Source organism: Crocodylus porosus, unplaced genomic scaffold, assembly GCF_001723895.1.
Source record: "Crocodylus porosus isolate Cpor-Errol unplaced genomic scaffold, CroPor_comp1, whole genome shotgun sequence".
In the NCBI taxonomy this organism is placed as follows: Eukaryota; Metazoa; Chordata; order Crocodylia; family Crocodylidae; genus Crocodylus; species Crocodylus porosus.
The window spans coordinates 10,457,878-10,470,310 of record NW_017728951.1 but is presented as its reverse complement, the minus strand read 5'-3'; the positions used below and the strand labels follow the sequence as shown (position 1 = coordinate 10,470,310).

At 49.3% G+C, this 12,433-nt stretch overlaps 2 protein-coding genes across 2 annotated transcripts in view; both read left to right on the top strand.

Moving 5' to 3' along the window:
* Positions 1 to 12,433, top strand: part of LOC109323795 (deleted in malignant brain tumors 1 protein-like) — a 189,414-nt gene that overhangs the window by 159,941 nt on the left and 17,040 nt on the right. Inside the window, 7 exon segments of the mRNA XM_019555460.1 lie at positions 3,709 to 3,871; positions 6,647 to 6,841; positions 7,922 to 8,081; positions 9,157 to 9,341; positions 10,368 to 10,587; positions 11,099 to 11,273; positions 11,685 to 11,759. Coding sequence (XP_019411005.1) covers positions 3,709 to 3,871; positions 6,647 to 6,841; positions 7,922 to 8,081; positions 9,157 to 9,341; positions 10,368 to 10,587; positions 11,099 to 11,273; positions 11,685 to 11,759 — 1,173 coding nt within the window.
* Positions 1,438 to 12,433, top strand: part of EFCAB12 (EF-hand calcium binding domain 12) — a 16,711-nt gene continuing 5,715 nt past the window's right edge. Inside the window, exons 1-8 of the mRNA XM_019556172.1 lie at positions 1,438 to 1,530; positions 3,247 to 3,871; positions 6,647 to 6,841; positions 7,922 to 8,081; positions 9,157 to 9,341; positions 10,368 to 10,587; positions 11,099 to 11,273; positions 11,685 to 11,759. Of these exons, the coding sequence (XP_019411717.1) occupies positions 3,314 to 3,871; positions 6,647 to 6,841; positions 7,922 to 8,081; positions 9,157 to 9,341; positions 10,368 to 10,587; positions 11,099 to 11,273; positions 11,685 to 11,759 (1,568 nt within the window). The 5' untranslated portion in view covers positions 1,438 to 1,530; positions 3,247 to 3,313. The remainder of the gene's footprint in view (positions 1,531 to 3,246; positions 3,872 to 6,646; positions 6,842 to 7,921; positions 8,082 to 9,156; positions 9,342 to 10,367; positions 10,588 to 11,098; positions 11,274 to 11,684; positions 11,760 to 12,433) is intronic.

Here is a 12,433-nt window from a genome sequence, read left to right as displayed (position 1 = left end):
GGGTGGTTACTTGACCCATTTTACAGTTGGAGAAAATGATGCATAGAAAAATTAGTATTCTGATTCTTCAAATATGCTGAGTATGCACAGCCCCCAAGGGCTTTAGCAGAGGTTTCAGAACCACTGAAAATCAAGTCTTATTGATTTCCCCCAACTCACACAACCGTACCTTTACAAAATATGGCACAACTCCTTAACTCCTGTCTCCACCTTAGGCCTACGCATTTGTTGTGTGCCAAGCTATTTGTTTTAGTTGGCCTTTGCACCATTTAAGTGGCTACCCTTATCTACAGGAGTGATTATAACATAAAGTGATGCTTCAAGAACATCAGGGCTGCAAATAAAATGGGGAGCACTTCAAAATTAAAAATTAGGGAAACATATTTTTAAGCACTAACTCTTAAATACCTAAACACTTGCAATGAAATCTCCTTCTGGATTCAAAGAAATACGAGGCCCCAGATGCTCAGAGATGGTGCCTTAGAAATAAGAGCTACGACAACCTGAAGAAAAGATAAGAAAGACGTGGAAGGAATCAGTTGCCAGATTAAGTATTAGCAGATAGTTAATACGTGACAGGCAACAACTTCTTAGAGTGGTATCTTTTATTAAACTAGCTATGACGTTGAGATAAAGTTGGACAAGCTTTCGAATGCAAGACATAATCTTCCTTAGGTCTCCGATCACGGAGATCCAGGTACAGTATAGTTAATAATCAGGCAGTGCACCACACATCGGAGATAGGACATCAGTAGACAGGATTGGAGGCCTCTCTTTCTTTTCCTTCACCAAAATATTTCCAAAGGAAAAGAGCTAGTATCTAACTGCAGGTCCTTTCTGCTTCCTCCTTGCCACCACTGCTGATTGGTGAAGTTATAAAATACATCAGTTAAGATGTTTGCAATTGCCGACTGCTCTGGGCACTGAGAGATGGGCCGGCCCTTCCTGGTCTCCGAGGCTAAGAGGGGACGGAGTAAAGGAAAGGCGATGGAAGGAACATAGAGGATATCACTGGAGCTGGAAATACTCACTGGGGCAGTCTTAAGGCTAGGTGAGGACTCCCTTTTGCCCCAAGTGTCCTTGCACTGAGTGCTCCTGGGTCAGGGACATGGGAAATGCCCAGGCCCAGCTCGCCCTCCAGCTCTGCAGCCAGAGGGGAGAGGGAGCAGGGTGCTAATACAGTCCCAGCCTGGGACGGGCATCTGGGGGCTCCTCGGGGGACAGCGACAAGGGTGCCAGGCCAGGGGGGGCTGCGCCCCATTCCCTGGGCAACAGCTGCTACCGGCCAGCGGAGGGGCCAGGCGGGATGGACGCAGCTGCTTTGTGACCTGTTGCCACACAGCATTCTGATGACCACCCCTCAGCCAATCAGGCGTGAGGCTGTTGCCATGGTCTCTGAACTGCAACACTTCCCTGTGCACCAGCTGCAGAGCAAAGGGGAGGAAGCCTGGAAAGGTCCCTCTCCCTGCTCCAGCACCCTGCACCCTGGAGTAAGCGCTGCTGAGCCTGGCCGGGCTCCAGGGAAATCAGGTAGGGCTTCCCGCACACTGCTCCCCCCTCTATTCCCAATCACGCTGCCTGCTTGGGGCGTGGGAGCAGCGGAAATGGGAGGTGAGGACAGCACTGGGATGGCTCTTGGCACTGGGCTGCTAGTACCACCTCCTCCAGCTACACGCCGGCCCCACGGGCCAGGCCAGTCTGGCTTGATTGTGTTCAGCTTGAAGCAGAGCTGGGAATGGTGGCTACAGCAGAGTTCTTGGCCAGGTGATACAGCCTGTTAATGCAGGCAAAAAAATCCCCGATGGTCTTTTGCCAGCAAAGAAGCCCTGTGCATGCCTTGTAAAATAAAGCAAATCTCACTTCCCTCATCCTGCTGTTTGCAGAAAACAACAAATAGGCTGCAAGAGGTGCTGGTGCCATCATTCCTGCTGATGCATGGGGTGTAACCACTGCAGTGTGCGGAAACACCATCATAAGTTGAGCCCCTGCCTGTGATGGGAAGCCACGGCCTATCTTTTATGATCAAACAGGTACTTATCATTGCTAGAGAGACCCAAGACTCCAGGGCCTGCTGCATGGCATGTTATCCCTTTTAAACTAGAATTCAGGATCAAAACACTTCCCATTCCATACTGACATCTCTCCCAGCTGCACACCCGCTTAGCGAATCAGGCTAATACCCAGTTGCCAACTGTGCTTTTCATTCCAGGATCTCAGAGTCTTTTACTAAGCATAATTAGCCACATCTTTTTAGCTAGAGAAAGGGAAGCATGAAAGGTGAAGTAACTTGCCCAGGGTCAGTCAGCAGGTCAGTGGCATACTCCGGAGCAAGTCACCTGAGTCCCTGTCCAGTCCTTGTCCAGTGGCTTTTCCTGCCTTTCAAAGCACTGTTGCTTTAAGGCCCAGACTTGTAGCTACCACTTAAGTTCTATTGATTTCCCTGCGTTATCTGCTTTGTCTGCTGCAGAGTAAGGATTAACACCGGTTGTATCCTGAGAGTCCCCTGGTAACTACAACCCGCCATTTAGCCTAACATTAAAAAAAGATGTGAAAGATCATATTGAATTGCAGTCTCAGGCATTCACAGATGGTCACTGTTTCACTCCCAAACACCTAGCATCATTGTGCCACACTTCTGGGCTTTTCTGCTCACGCAAGTAAAATAAAAAATACGTTATCCATCATTTAATTCAATGCAAAACTTTCTTTTTTCTCACAGCCGATCCGGAAGCATAGTTTAGGCTCGCATCCTGTGGATCCTTGTACATAGTGATCCATGCCAGCAGCCAGTATCTCACAGGGGATTTACAAATGGAACTTAGTCAGGCTTGTATTTGCAAAACTGGGTTTGCTTACAGCTTAATTGCCTTAAGCTTTTATATGGCTTCACATTGGCTGTGGCTGAAAAGTTCCCTATTTATCACATTTGTTAAGTGCTTTAGGATCTGTATAGATAAAAGGGACAAGGTAAATGTCTCAATGTAAATGAATGTTTAATCTTGTTGGCAGCAATCCCTCCATTTGAGGATGATCTCCACTATGGCTCATTGATGGGTCTTGAACTCTATCTATCTTGTATTCTGTTCTATTCTATGTTTTTTTTATTCTGTTTTAAGGGTCACTGTGCAGGCAGTGCTGTTATTATAAACACTGTTATATATTCTCTTTCTGGGTATATGCTGTATAAAACTGCAGTGCATTTTTATTTTTTTTAGTGTCGGGTTTTTTTTTCAATTTTCCTTCCAGTAATCACATCCTGTTTCAGCTCACCGTGCTACTTGCTGCTTGGATCACAGGAATATTCTAAAGAAAAATGCATGAGGATTCAGTGGCGTCTTCCCTAGCGATTCCATCAGCTGTTAGTAATGATGGCACCGTGACTGGGGAAGATTTGTTTGAAACTACTGCTGATGCCACTCAGACGCTGATCTTGCCTCATTGGTTTAAACAATCCAAGTCCCGAAAGGCTTATTTGAGGTCTTTCCATGCACGTGGATTAAGGCCACCCCAATGCCCCCGGCGTATTATCATCGCCCCACCTATGCCAAGATCACCATATCCACGTTTAAAATTAGCTCAGCCCTCAGTGGTCTGTCAAAAGGAGGAAGCAACACCCAAACAGGAAGCTGAAGTCAGTCCGGGAGCTCCTGAAGACGAGTCGGATACAGAAGAAAAAATCCAAAAATTTGATGCTTGGATATTAGAAAGAAGAAGGTTGAACGCTGAGGTGGAGGGCTCTGAGGACTTTGAAGAACGACTCAAGTACACGGTTCCCCTCAGTAAGCAGGAAAAAGAAAAATGGGAAAAAATCAAGGCGTCCAGAACAGTGAGTAAGGCTGAAAGCCAGCCAGCAGAGCCCGAAGACCTCAAGGTAAGGATGTGCTGCATCCCTCTGTCCGTTGGAAAGTCACACCATGGTGGCTGAAAGCCAAACTGCTCTTTCTTGTTCACTGGGTTTGATTAACAAATGTGGTTGTGCAGCAGGGACCAACAGCAGTGTGGAAAGATTTCCCTGTCTGTAGGTGCTAGTGTCAGTCATGGGTAGGGTGACCATAATAATTTTAGGGAAATCTGGTCTGAGAAGGGGGGGAAGGGGGTCAGCAGATGCACACCATAAACATGCTGTGTGTTTGCACATGGATGCACACACATGCACACACAGCCCTGACCCTGTGGCTCCCAGAAGCCCTGATGGCAGAGCAAGACAGCATGTAGGTCTGCAGCCAGGCTCCATCCCCTGCATGCAAAGGCTGGACCCAGGTGGGAGCAGCCTCTATGTGGTGCCCCCGGGCTCTGCCAGCCTGCTCTATGCAACCACATGGCACCCTCCCACTGCCCCTGGCAGCCCAGGGCCTTGGCAGCAGCCACAGCAGCAGGGAATGAGGCTGGTGGAAGCAGGCAGCCAGTCTGGCTCCACCAGCTCAGCTTGCCCCATGCAGGTACCTGAGACCCAGCCCTGGTCCCCTCCCCTGACACCATCCTGCTGTGGCCAATCCCCACCCCAGGCAGAAGGAGCCATGCTCAGCCTGGGCACTTGCAGGCAGGGTGGCACCAATATGGGACTTCTGCTTCAGTTCTAACCAACCAGCCAGGACAGCCTATGAAATCCGGGACCGGCCCAGCCAAACTGGGACATATGGTCACCCTAGTCATAGGTCCTTCCATTTTTCTCAATACACACAGAACTCACAGAAATAGTAGGCCAGAAATCCCATTCCCTAACCCTTGACCTTTGCCATTGGCAGTCCCTCCCCTTGTCCCCAGGAATACTTCTTTGGGGTGTGGTAGGTTACGGTCTTGGAACCAGAGGAAAAACAAATCATATACTAAAAGTCAAACATCCACTATAACATTTTAATTTTATTTCAAAAAATATTTTTGTCCTGATTTAGGTGTGTTTGCTTAGCATATATACAGGTGATTGCAAAATAGCTGAAAAATAGAGTCTTACTCTTGTACATTGTGTGTGGGGGGGTTGTGGGGGAGTGTGTGAGAGTGAGTATGTGTGTATGGTGGAGTGTGGGTGGGGGTTGTAAGGGGATGTAGCTGTGTGTATATGTGGGAGGGTGGCGGGGTTGTGGGAAGCGTGTCGGTGTGTGGAGGGTGTGAGGGAGTGTGGTGTTTCGGGACCCCCCCTACATAACCCGCCATGGTGCACAGCCCCTCATGCCAGCAGCAGGCAGTGGACCCTTGGGGTGCTCATGGCCTGTGCAGGCACGGCCACAAAGTGCTGCATGGCTCCAGCTAGTTGCAGGAGCTGCATGTAGTGGCAAGGAGCGGAGCCAGGCTGTCCTGCCTCTGTCATGCTGGGCTCAGGTGCGGCTCTGGCATTAGTGTGCACTGTGGGGAAGCCTCATGCAATGGAACTAGCTGCTGCCCCCACTCCCTGCTGCCATGTGCAGCTCATGGGACTTCACCAGAAGTGGTAGGAAGCCTCTCCCCCTGCTTCACGGCAGAGTCCCAGAAGCTGCATGTAGCGGCAAGAAGCAGGAAAGGCAGCTGGCTCCATTGCATGGGGCTTCCCACTGCTGCTGCATGAGTGCCAGGAGCTGCACATGAGCCCTGTGCGATAGAGGCAGGCCAGCCTGGCCGTGCTCCTTGCCACCATGTGCAGCTCCTGGAACTGGCTGGAGCCATGCGCCACCCCATGGCTGTGCCTGCACAGGCCAAGTACACCCCAAGGGCTCACAGCCTACTGCTGCTGCTACCGCCAGCAGCAGGGGCTGTGCATCATGGGTAGGGAGTGTGTAGGGGAGTCCCCACCCTCCCTTACACATGCACACATTGCCCTCCCAAGCTCTGTGCTCCCATCACCCCACTGGGAGCGGGCCCTGGGCTCCACACTCCCACCAGCCCCATGCTCCACACTCCCACCCATCTGCAGCTTCCCTACCTGCTGCCCGGAGCAAGTGCTGTAGCAGAGACAGGAGTAGGAGCCGCTAGAAGCCGGGGAAGCCAAGCAGGTCCCCTAGCAGTGGCAGCAGCGGCCCTGCTCAGATGCTGCGCATGCTGGCCAGGGCCCTCCTGTGCAGGAGGGTGGGAATGAAGCATGCAAGCTGGATGGGGTATAATTAATTGGTTGGCACCCACGGGCCAGATAAAATTGCATAGCAGGCTAGTTCCAGCTCATGGGCTGTATTTTGCCTGCCCCTGAGCTATGCCTAAATGCTCGGGCTCTTCAGAGATTCCCGGGGCCTATGGCTGTCCATTTGGACATCCTCTGCCTCCTTACTAAACCCCTGCTCCCCTCATGCTCCAGCCTCATCCTAGCTTCTTCCATCTGCAGCCCTGCACTATTCAGGGTCCACATGAAGAAATAGGGGTGTTGGGAGTAGGCAGGAACAATCCTAGAAATAGGGTTGCTCCCCACGCCAGGAGTTCCCTCTCCTCCTGGAGGCCTCTGAGGAAGGACTACATCCAGAATAAAGTTAACTTGATGGGTATAGGAAAAATCAGGTCAAGTAGTCAGCTGATAGAAATCAACATCCTTCCCATAGCTACAATGGAATAATGCCATTTCCACCAACTGATAACTATATCTCTGCACCCCAGAGCTCTCTCAGACTTGGGCCAGGAAAGCAGGTGAATGTCCTCATGTAGAGGATGCTGATTTTTTTCTTTATTTCCACTTTTCTATCTCTTTCAGTCCCCACCACCCAAGAGACGCCAGTCCTGTCGGAAAGGCATTGTCCCTGTGATCAATGTTCCCTACCCTCATGCCCTCGTACTGCTGCTCTACCTTCTGCGCAAAAAGAAGCTTAGGATGGTAGACTTATTCAAAAAGGCAAAGATGACAAGTAAGAATATCACAAGAGAAGAATTCTTTAAAGTTATACAGGCGGTAAGTAGAGAAGAGCTTGTATACACACCACAGAAATTTTGCTCCAGGTCCACTGATAGAGATATGTTGAAGCCAATGATAAGGGATGAATCCTTAACAGGAAGAGCTCCTCTTCTAGTGGTTCCTCTCCCAGTGCTCCTGGTTAAATTGATATAGATATGATCCCTGGGGAAACAGTCTTCTGAGATCTCAGGGTATGAGTTGGGGGAGTCTGTAGGAGGGGGGGAAGGAGAGACTCTGGGGGATATTTGGATGCCCAAAGAGACATCTAGAGTGCATCTCAGCGGGGAATGGAAGCTAGTCATGCAATCCATAGAAGTTCACAGCTCAGTAGCTGGGCTGCTTGGCTGCTTGTGCTGATTTTCACAGCAGTCTGACTTTGCCCTGACAACAGTAGGCTTCCCAGATCATTGATTAGCCTTCAAAACCCATGAGGTGAGGCAGGTCTGGATGACCAAAGAGGCAAGTGTGTGCCAGGGGTTTGGGGTGGATCAGGATTCAGGCTAGCTGAATTCCATTCCTGACCTGATCTCTGCAAACCACTTCACTTTGTTTCACTTGTTTTCCTTTCCACCTTTTGCCTAGGGGACTGTCTTTTACAAAAGGGTTGTACAGTGCCTCCCACTCCAGAGCCTCAACCCCAGCTGGGAGTCCTCTGGGTATAACCACCACATGGAATAACAACAGAGCCATTTTGGAGATGGAGAAACTGAGGCCCAGAGGTGCAAAAGCCACTTCTTGCACAAGAAATGTACCACACCCAGCAGCAGTGCTCTCAAACATGCTGCTTGAGGCCCTCAGTTGTGCTTATTCACACTGAGGTGCATCTAGGCCTTGACCACCCCTGGGGGAAGCACCTCCATAACCTGTGTAGACGTGACTACAGTGCATGCACAAAGTCACACAGCATCTCCATGGTAAAGCAAGGAATAGAACACACGGGTCTGAATTCCCACTCCCCTTCCCTTTCCCAGACCACCATCCTGGTCAGCAGGCACTGAGCAATCCCACAACTCTTCCCTGCTAGTCTGTAACCAGTCTTTGGCATGCATGTTTATAGCCTCTTTCTGTTGTTGCCAGACTAGTGTCCCTATCACTGATAAGGAGCTGGAAGATGCATTCATCTATCTTACTACATCAGCACCAAAGCCCAGGAACTTTATATGCAGTGAAGATATCGTCAAGTGTCAAAGGATGTGGATGCCAGCCTTGCAAAATTATATCAGGGACAGGCATGAAGGTACAGAGATGGGAGCACTAGCGGGAAGGGAGTTAGGATTCCTGGCAGCATGGGAGCTGCTACATTGGATCTGACAGGTCCATTTAGTCCAGTGGCATGTATTAGATTTGTCAGAGAGAGCAGAAAAGTTTTATAGTGATTCTGTTATACTAATTGCTTTTTTGCTAGCAAAGCAGCATTTCCAAGTCAAGGCCCCATTTAGGAGGGCCTTTCTTTACTTATTAAAGGCTCACTCATATTTTAAATTTTTATGGTATGATCCTTCCTCTCCTTTCTCATATGCTTTGAAATAATTAATAAAGATGACATTTTGAATCTCACCCTTGGTTCCTGAGTTACCAGCCACTGAAATGAACTGACTGGTTCATACTTTAGAGCAAGCATTTCAGGCTCTCTACCAGCTCTGGCAGCCACTTATGCATTGTAATATTTGGACCACACTTGGATAGCTTTCAGTGAAATCCAAGATGCTGCAAAAATTTTCAGAGGTCTTTTCTGATGTTCCCCCCTCACCCCTTCAAGCACTTAGCTCCTCCCACGCTGGGCATTTTGAGGCATACTCTGTTATCTTGTTAACATACAGAAATACTCCCTGGTAACATCCTGTTATCTACTGTTAAATGAGTTATCCCTAAAAGAGACTTGGGAAACAACCCAGTCCAGCAGAAAGGGGACTAGACGGGAGCTCAGGAGACACACGTTCTGTTCCTGGCAGCACTTCACTGTGTGACGAGTCAATTTGTCACTGTGACTCAGTTCCCTCACTCCTAGTACATGGACAGTGATGTTTCCAATCCTTTGAGACAGTGAATCAAGTCCTACCATTAGTAGCAAAGTATTTTTTCCATGATTCAGCTACTCTGTCCTTGTTTGCAAAGCAATGGAGCGTTGTGAGCAATCCTTACAGTCTAGAGCTTGGCCCAGGATATAAAATTGGGGTCTAGTTTCAAACCTGGAAGCAAAACTCCAGGAGATCTGGAGGGTCCCAGCTGAGGGTCCTTCTCTGAGCTTTGATCAGCTCAGCTATTTCTTCCTGCTACATCAGAGCGTTTCCCTGTTTCCTGTCACTCTACAGAACGTCTCCTCAATTTTCTTGAGAAAGCTACTGCCTACACTGTTGAAGTGATCCCTGCCGCAGAGCTGAGCAAGTTAACACTGTTAAAAGTTCCTCCCGTCAACACTGAAGAGTGCAGACCTATGACAGATGAAGACATCGAGGAGGTTGGCAAGCACTATCGAGAGTGGAGGCGATTGAAGAAGGTAGCGTGTGTTTGCTGTCCCTTTGATGTACAGTCCCCCTCCCCTTAGGATCTTCATACCCTTTACAATCAACCAAGGTCTCAGACCTGCTACCCAGGACCCTGTGAGACAGGCAAGTAGTTCTGGTCCTCTTATTTTTTAAGATGGGTGCAAGAAGGCCCGGGAAACACTTGAAACATCTCTTCAGACTCTGATTTAGCTCCTCACCCCAAGCTGCACTGGTCCCTGGGAGATGCTCATTAGAGTCCTGGCTTGCAGAGTCCCCTGGGACAGGTGTCATGGCAAAAGTAGCTGGGCATGTCCTATCAAAAGGTAAATGCCAGTGAGTTGAGCTGGAAGTGCTTTGTCTGAAACATCTTGGGTTCAGTAAACTGTCCTGGAAGCCAAGATGAGCATCCCACGGAACCATGCCTGGATTTCTAGCAGGTACTCGCTCCAGGGTGGGTCTTCTATTCTGCCAGGTCCACAGCTCCAACACAGACTATATAGTGTCTCAGATCGAGGGGCACTTCAGGGCACTGCTTCCAGGGGCCATGGCTCAGGACAGAACAAATGGACCACCCCAGAGTAGGGAAGCATGGCTCCTGAGCAGAGATGTATGTGGACTTTCAAGCATAGAAGTCAGGATCCTGGGAGCCCTGGCTGTAGCTCAAGCCAGATTCCCTGAGGACCAGGTAGCTCCTCAATGAAGCTGATCCTGTCAGATTCACACTTTCACTAAGCAGCAGGTTCAGGGGACAGGTTTAGTTTAGGAAACACCAGAGGGAAAAAATCATGGATCACAGAAAACTCTGAACATTTTCTGCTTTCTGAAGACCTAAACCAGCTTGCAAAACAAGGACATGTCTTGAAGTCTTGGCCATTCTGCTTTCTGGCCAGCAGCATTGTCACAGCAGTGCAAACGGAGTCCTGGCTTCTGTAACTGATACCAGCACGCATCACTCCCTCTCGGAGAGGGGGTGATGCCTGCTGGTTCATTTACCTCCTTGGGCTTGTCAAGTGCATTAACAGAAACATCCCCTTTAGGTGTGGAAGACAGTGAATCCACTTGAATGGGCAGAACAGTGTCGGCTGGTGAGATGTGGAGATAGAGCCGTTGATGACCACTGCCTGCCATCCATGATGGAGGGGGAAGTAGCAGAATCCATTAACCGCTATCGGCAGGTAGCCCACCGAAGCTATGTAAAGTGTGTCAAGCTGTGCAGAGAGCAAAATATCCCAGTCACTGAGGACACATTGGCAAAAGGTAAAGGAAAACCCAGGGCTAGGTGTGAACGTGCTAAATGATGCAGGCTGAAGTTTCTTCCCCAGCCCAGATGCCTGGTTTATGTGGGTATTTTCTAAGGCAGTGGTTCTGAACCTACCTGTTTTGTACCAGTGTTGTACCACTTTTGTACCTGTTTGTAAGCATTGAGGGCCAGTCCCAACCTAGTAAATAGTTTAAATAGAAAACAGCCCCCTGGCCCTGCTGGTTGCACAGCTGTATGGAGGGGATGAGGATCAGAAGAGCAGCTAACTTTGCAGGTGGAAGAAGGAGCTGCACAGACCTGGGCAGAAAGAGGCAGGACTGGCTGAGCAGGAGAGCTGTAGATCCAGACTAAAGTGCTAGCAGAGAGGAGCTTTTTCACAGTGTCTGCCTGCCCGGCACCAGACACCAAGCACTGATGTTAGCCCTCCTGTACCTCCCCCAGCCTGCTCAGCACATTGTGGGCCACACTGTTGCTACCCCTGAGGTTTGATTGTGTTTTTCCTAACAGTCCTGCTGCACCCAGGAGACAGAATAATAAAAGAAGGAAAACACATGTTAAAGATCCGGCAGCCAGGAGCTTACTATAACCCTATACCCGGTGGAGGAACCTTCCAGGTGCACCCTTGGACAGGCGGAGGTGTATTAAAACGCTCCTGGAAAGTGGAAGAGGAGGCAATATATGGGTTTGTTCAAAGAGGCTTTCTTCGTTGTTTTTTTAAGATCACTCTTATAGCAACATGCAGCCCCAGCAGCTACAGGCTGTAGTGGGGGAAAACAAGAGCCATGAGGCTTGGGGCACAGACAGGAAGACACATCTCCCAGGTAGAGTAATGCTAACCCCCTTTTGGACCGATGAGCAGCTCTTCTAGAGAAGCTCCTGCAGCAGGCAGCTGTTACTACATCTTGCTGCAAGATGGCAGGGGGGCTTGTAATATCCTTAGCAAACAGCTGCCCTGGGGAGGAGCTATTCTGCTACTGTAGTCACTTGTAGGAAGATGAAGGTTTTCCAGTAGACTCCAGTCTGAACTGCTGAAATTTATACCATGGTGTGTTCATTTATTTGTAAATGGTTGTTGTTTTGCATTCTTGGCTAGACCATATGATACACAGAGGGAAGAAGAAGAGAAGCAGAAGGCCTGGATTTCATCTGAACAAGATGAGCCAGAAAGGTTTGTGTAACAGTGTAAAATATTGGCAGGGAAGGAGGGAGATACTGGCTAGAAGAGAATTGGAACTCATCCTTTTCAAAGTAGTTTCTTCGGGGGTCATTGTCATGGGTGCTCCATGAGAATGGATGGCCTTGACATGGGACATGAAAAGGGGCCAGGTTTTAGACAGCTGAGGTGCTCGTGTGCCACCCATCCCTAGAACTGTGAGTCTGTCACAAGTGACCTGGTCTGTGGACTCTGTTCTGACTTGTTATCCACAAAACTCTTCAGGAGCCAAGTGCAGGAAGTTGCTGCAGAAGATGTAGAAGCTCCCACAGATCTAGCTCTCAAGTTCCAGGTTTCACTCTTAGCCCCAACAACCCTTCCATTAGACTGAGCAGATTTGATCTTCATAGTTTCATAGCTGGTAGGGTCGGAAGGGACCTGAGCAGATCATCAACTCCAACCCCCTGCCATGGCAGGAAAGAGTACTGGGGTCAAACAACCTCAGGAAGGTGATTGTCAAGCCTTGTCTTAAAGACCCCAGGGTAGGAGCCAGCACCACTTCTCTTGGAAGTTGGTTCCAGAGCCTAGCCACCCTGACCATGAAGTAGCGCCTCCTGATGTCTAGCCTAAATCTACCCTCTGCCAGCTTGTGACCGTTATTCCTGGTCACTCCTGGCAGTGCTCGGGGG